The sequence below is a fragment of the Myripristis murdjan genome, chromosome 19 (assembly GCF_902150065.1).
Source record: "Myripristis murdjan chromosome 19, fMyrMur1.1, whole genome shotgun sequence".
Classification (NCBI taxonomy): Eukaryota; Metazoa; Chordata; class Actinopteri; order Holocentriformes; family Holocentridae; genus Myripristis; species Myripristis murdjan.
In genome coordinates this window covers 9,877,200-9,883,769 of record NC_043998.1, presented here as the reverse complement: position 1 = coordinate 9,883,769, position 6,570 = coordinate 9,877,200, and the positions used below count along the sequence as shown (strand labels likewise).

General features: G+C 39.8%; 1 protein-coding gene across 7 annotated transcripts; it reads left to right on the top strand.

The window, feature by feature from the left end:
• The first annotated feature begins 120 nt into the window (after positions 1-120).
• LOC115377727 (nucleolar transcription factor 1-B-like) lies at positions 121-6,450 on the top strand. Of its 7 annotated transcripts, none has more exons than XM_030077684.1 (17): positions 121-245; positions 537-605; positions 826-1,001; positions 1,581-1,646; positions 1,760-1,909; positions 2,027-2,091; positions 2,208-2,241; positions 2,530-2,591; positions 3,038-3,173; positions 3,834-3,875; positions 3,968-4,030; positions 4,582-4,640; positions 4,827-5,013; positions 5,114-5,161; positions 5,274-5,342; positions 5,639-5,704; positions 6,040-6,450. In XM_030077684.1, exons 2-17 carry the CDS (start codon positions 572-574, stop codon positions 6,082-6,084), a joined length of 1,302 nt encoding a protein of 433 aa, XP_029933544.1. In that variant the 5' UTR covers positions 121-245; positions 537-571; the 3' UTR covers positions 6,085-6,450. The 7 variants fall into 7 exon arrangements, with proteins under 7 accessions (XP_029933544.1, XP_029933545.1, XP_029933539.1 ...); XM_030077685.1 differs by having other exon boundaries at positions 2,512-2,591; positions 4,851-5,013; XM_030077679.1 differs by having other exon boundaries at positions 2,512-2,591.
• Positions 6,451-6,570: the final 120 nt, after the last annotated feature.

The window sequence follows — 6,570 nt, the reverse complement described above, 5'->3', positions numbered from 1 at the left end:
ACTTATAAAAACGCTGTATCGGGCTGCGCAGCTAAATATTCGCATGTGATTGGTTGTTCCCTCGACAAAGACCCGCCTTCACAACCTTAAGGAGAGGCCAAGCGTGTTGTCAACCTGTGGTCCACACTCCGGAGCACAAGGTGGCGCTCTTGTCCCTGACGCCCTGGATGCCAACCGCCGTTAATAAACAGGAAGAAGAAGACGATGCTCGGTCTCATGTGGTGAAAGCATTGGCAGAGCTTAAGGTACAGCAAATATACAGGCTGCATCATTAAATATACAGGCTGCTTCCGTGGTTTACGTCCAGCTCATCATCGTTGGCACTGCAGTTTGTAAAATGACGCCACCGAGAAGTTAGTTTTGGTGTTCAAGTCAAGTTAGCTAACTTAGCTAGGTAGCTGACTGCACAGGCTCTTGGAGACACTCTTTTCAAGCCAAAATTTGTCATTATAACTTTTATTATTATTTTTATTATTATTATTATTATTATTATTTTTTTAGCATATAGCTAACGTATACCTAAACATTTACTCCAGTACAGTAGGAGACCCGACACGCTGTGGAAGGAAACATGAGTCAAGAGCCAGCGGAGGCAGGGGAAAAAGGTAGGTTGAGTGATGTGCCTCAGCTAACTTTTTTTTTTTTTTTTTTTTTTTTTTTTTTTTTACATTTTCAGTTATTTCTGGTTATTTGTGAAGCCAAGTGATCCCTCAAGATGACTTTTCTGAGTGAGTGGAGAGTTTGAATTGCATTCAGTTACCGGCAATAAGGCACCATTTTTGTTGTGTTAATGTCAGTGCCTTGTTTGTGTGGCTTTGATTACAGTGTGGAGCAAGTCTGACCTGCAGAGGCTCCTGCATGCTATGAAACGCCGCATCACCAAATGCCATGAAGCTGACATATATAGCAAGGGACAGAGGATTCTTGAATGGGACAAGGTGGCTTTCCAACCTTACTCTGCTCAAGAATGTAAACAGAAGTGGCAAGATATTTCACAGAAGGTGCGGTAACAAATTTGGCATTTTCACTGTTTCAGAACGATGATAGATCTGGGTATGCGAGATGATGTGTCCAGCAGCATCAGAAGATGGTTTTTCACTCTCCATAGTCCCATAAACCGCTAACAAAGGACATAAATTGCCTTGAGAATCCGTCATTACCACAAGATTTTTTTCAAGGGGTTTTTGGAGAAAGTGGTGACATGAGAAAAAAAAAAAAAAGCTCCAACGTGCCACATTTTGGCCCTAGATTTTAGTTTAGAGATTATGCAGCGGCTGAAGTGAAATTATTAGTTAATGGAGACTGTAGTACTGAAATCTATTAATATGATACTCTGATGATGCTATTAGGGAAGCTGTCTCTTTTACTCGCTCTACAGAACAGCACCCATGGAGCTCGGTAGGGATTTAGTGTCTTGCTCAAACTTGCCATGGTGACTTGAACATGGAAGGAAGGTTTTATTGCTCACAGGGAAATTGAATTATCTATTTTCATTATAATTAGAATTCAGAATGTTGAAGTACTCCTTTAATACAAGCTCTGTGTTTGATGGAATAAAATGCTGATGTTTTCCTGCTTAGATACGCAAAATTCGGACGCTGACAGAGCTCATTGTTGAAGCGGAGGATACCATTAATAACTCTAAGGTAAGCCAAGGCTGATCTCAAGGTAAAGGCAGAAATTTGGATTTATTGCAGACTGGAGGACGAGTCGGAAGTTTTGATGCTCTGCTTTTACAGTGAATGACTTTTCTCTCCAGCCAGCGCTCCCGGTGAGACCGGGCCCCGCAAATGCCATATTTTTTCAGGAAAATTTTGCCAAGTTTAAGAAGAAGCACCCGGAGCTTAGCCGCCAGAAGCTCTTTAAATTGGCCAGCAAGAAGTACACGGATCTCCCCCCTCACAAAAAGGTACTGAAAAGGAAATCCTAAGACTGAGTGAGTGGTTCTCAACCAGTGCTGTACTAACCCCCTATGTTTTAAATTATGAAATAAACTGTTTTTTTCCTTTTTTTTCTTTCGTCACAGGCCATTTATGTTAATAAATTCCAGCTTGCAAGAGACGAATATATGCAGAGGAAACTGCAGCTCAGGTAGTGAATAAAAAAAAAAAAAAAACAGTCATTTTGAAAACAGTTGAATTTTGTGTTGTATTGATTGAGAGACTGTGTGTATAATTTAAGTTTCAAGTCCATCCTTTGTTTTTCAGAATACCCCATCACAAGTCGCAGTCCAGCAAAGATGTAAGTGACTGTCATAAAGGCCATCAGTAGCAGCATCTTGAATGCAATGTCAACTTTATTTAGAACCCCAAATCACTGTTTACAGTCTCAAATGGCTTTACAGTTCCAAAATAAAAGAACACATCACATAGCAGATAAAATTCAGCTCAAGTGGGTCAGCCTTTTCCTAGATAAGAGGCAGTATGAGGTATACAGACACACATAAGTTCAGGTCTGCTCCTGAGCTGGCTTAGCATTTGTAATCATTTTAAATTGTACTTTTATTTGCGGGCTCTCTTGCTGATGCAGAAAGGACGGACTAATGAGGACCAGCTTGGACCCGGCAGTGGCCCACCTGACAAGCCTCCTGTGTAAGCCACAACAAACACCAGAGGAAATTGATGATACCCATGCACAGTAACAATAACTACAATTTAACATGAAGCTCTCAATCTTGTGATCAGAAATTAGAACGGTTCATATCTTTCTTTCTTTTTAATTGCTCTTTTTATCCATTTGCCTCTATGTTTTATCACTTTATGAGCAAACAAAGTGAATCTAGGACTGGGTGATATATTGATTATTATATCAGTACTGTGATTTAAGATTAGATACAATTTGGGATTTTGCATATCGTCTTATAAAAGCACCAATATTCATTCCTACAACAAAGTCACAATGTCTGTATTCGGTCAAAGATGTTATGATGGTTAAGTTTGGCAGATGAGTGCCTCATAACCACTTACTGCAGCTTTCACAGTTTTTTTTTGTGTATTTGTGTGTGTGTGTGTGTGTGTGTGTGTGTGTGTGTGTGTAGCAGTGCCTATCAACTGTTCTGTAAAGAGCACTGGGGGTCTTGTAAAGGCCTCCCCAATCAAATCTTTCTATGCGCCCAGCGCTGGCACAAGATGCCCCAGGAAGAGAAGGACAACTACAAGACACGCTGCAACCAGGTCTGAACACACATGTATTTATTTTTTTACTCGCAACTGTAACTTACTTGCAATGCCTCACTCATTATGGCTGGATCCAAGTGTTTGGACGTTATGGCACTTGCGGATTAGAGGCTTAAACAGTCCAAAGCTGCCAGGGCTGTGCAGCTCTGCAGTTCATTTAGTCCACAAGGAGGCCCATGCAGACTTTCATGTGAACTTCCAGACAGTTTGCTGTGGTGCAGACTTCTCTAGTGCAAAATTCATTGCAATAAAAATCTGATTTTACCTTCTGGCTTTTTGTAGAAAAAATATTTCCGTTTTACATGTATGTAATGCGGTTCGACATTGCACACATACATAAAACGCCTAATTTCTTGATGTTGCATTTGTATTTTGCAATCTGCAGAGTCAGATGAACAAACGTTGGTTTTCATTGGAAGTGAGGGGAAAATGTGAACACTTTTTCATAGGAACGAGACACTCCTCGGGTCAGGGGTTCATGTGAGCAGAGTATTAAGAGTTAAAATTCTCAGCTACTTAAAGTAATTTCAAGTGGCAGGGGCAGGGTCTGCCAGTCTGGTGTGTTGACATTTGGATCCAGTCGACATGACCGTGATGTTTATCATGTTGGGTTTTATAAATCTGTCAAATCTGACCAAAATGCATTTCTTTTTTCAGTTGAGGAGTGAACATGAGAAGAAGCGGAGGGAATATCTGTATGTAAGTAATATTGCACGATCAGATCTCTGATTAAAACACAAGCTGATGCTGACACAGATGTTACGTGACGTGAAGGTGTTTGTGTTCCTCAGGATTACAGTGAGGAGCAGCAGCAGCAGATCCAAGAGCAGTATGGCCTCAAGAAACCCCCTAAGGTCAGACATCAGTTTAGGATGCCTACATGGCTCTGGAAATGTTTGAATGAATTTGATCATTTAAAGGTCTTAGAAAGTTTGGGACTTGCATGGTGCTCAGTCCCAGTAATGAGGACATTTTTTCAGTAGCTGCAAACTCATTTAATTCACATGTTATGACACTTTCCATAAGAATAATCTTCAGCGACTAAATGATATGGGTTACCTGTCAGTCACACTGCCCTGATATTATCAGCGCACACATCATAATGAACATAGACCCTCTCCAAATCCAGCATGGAAAATCTGAAAAATTTAAACGTTTCATTTACCATTATAAGGCACTTAAAATTCACCAAGAAGCTATTGTAATTTAAAACTGTTTCACTTTAGCACTTAAGATGTGGGCTACCTTCTCTCTTATTTGAGTGAACTTCACTGTCAGTGCTTTTTGTTTAGTTGTGTTTCTTCACTTTGCTTTCCCAAAAGCTTATACTTAACGGGGATGGAGGGTGCACTCTTACTCCAAAAAATAATAATTGATTGCCAAAATGTCTGTGATTAATATACAGGTCTCTAAAAGAAGAAAATCTGCGCTGAAATTTCCTGGTGAGCCCCCGATGCCCTCTCGGTTAGTACAACTTATTTATATATATGCAGAAATAACCAAAAATGACCATGCAAAAATCATGTCTTCAAGATGCCATGCCCAGGCTTAATTTAGATCTCCAAATGAAATGTGTTGTAACAAATCAAATCTTTAGTTGCTTTTCTGAAGACAAAGCAGAGCCTGTGATTGTTGTTCTTCCTCACACAGGTCAGGTCATTTATTGTTCTGCAGAAAGCAGATCAAACTTGTGGACACGATCATGACTTCAAGGGAGCGCATGTCCAAGGCCAGTCAAATGTGGCACGGCCTCTCACAAGAGGAGAAGGATGACTACAAAAAAGAAGCCGACAGCAACTTCAGAGAGTACACAGTGAAGCTGAAGACGTGGTTTAAGGTATGAAGACACCCTCGTTGGGCTGGCACGGTGAACTGATGTTTGATCTAGGCCTGCTTTTTCAAAATCTCTGCTGTAATTTTGTATTTAAATTCTTTAGAGCTTGACAGCATCAGAGCAGGAAGACTACCGTCAGCATAACCGCAGTGTAAGTAGGCATGAAAATCAATTACTTGATTGTTTAGAAATATGCTTTTCAGGTCGCTTACTTGTGTTGTCTTAAATTTATAATCTGTTTTTTTTTTTTTTTTTTTTTGCAGAAATGTAAATACATTGATGGCAAAATAAAGGTTCATTCCAAAGAAGCTATGGCACCAAGCAGACCATCCGTAAGTTGACATGAGGCAACACAACATCCTAAAACATGTAATTCAGCAGTCTCAATTATACATCCATTATGTGACTAATGGAGATTTCTCTAATAATATGGGTCTTAGCTTTACAATGGAATTTAAAGCAAGCGAAATATATTGAATATGACATTTATATACTGAATGGGTAAGTCATCTAATTTATGGGATGAAGATACTTTTATACTCTTTCTAAGTCTCTGTGCAAGAAATAAACCCTGATTTCTAAAGCTGCTTTCAGAGTTCATAATCTGCATCTGCTCTGTGTTGCATAGGATTCGGAGGATGAGGACCTTGAGGACAGCAGCAGTGACGAAGAGGAACATTTGATCATGGAGGAGGTTAGTATAGGAGATCTGAGACATTTTTTTCATTTGGGCACCATCCATGAAATCATGTTTGTTGTCACATTAAACTTTACACAAGGGCAGTGGAAAAAACTGGGTGTGTGGCCCAACTATGCAGCAAAATATTTGAAGACATATGCACACCCAGTCATAATATACAGAAACTTATTATGCTGTACATGTTGATGAAATATAAACTGCAAACATGAACACAAAACAGTGATCTGATGTGTGCAACATGATGAGAGTGCAGTGGAATTGGAAATCAAGTGGAAGAAATATTGCAGTGTGCTGTTAATTAACAACAACATTGGTCTGTTGATGTATAGAGTGAGGAAGAGGAGAAAGATGACATTGTCACCCTATGTGTGTGAGATGAGATGGAGAGCCACTCCAGAAGACTTGTGCACACCTTCATCACAGAGCGGGCCGCTTTGGGAAGATGAACCGCTCTGATCTCTCCAGTCTTCCTCTGTAATGTTTCACATGGGAGTTTAGGTTGCTTGCAGATTAAGTTTATGGGTAAATACAACTGCAAAATACTGATGGGTCAGATAAAACTTTACTTTTGCCCTTAATCAAGAGAGAGTGCCTATGTTTTGACTTAGGAAAGTGTGTGTAGACAATGTAACATGATTAAACATGATTTTTTTTTTTTTTTTTTTACTTCTGTGAACCTCTTATCATTCTGTAACCTCAGCAATCGAGATGTTCATCAAATAAACATGTTTGTAACATAACGGTGTGATTCATCTCCGGGATTACATGATTTATTGGGAAATCCACACAACCGGAGCACAAACCAGACGCAGTCGCAAGTCGCTGATGGAACAAAGCGAAACAAAAAGTGACTTCACAAA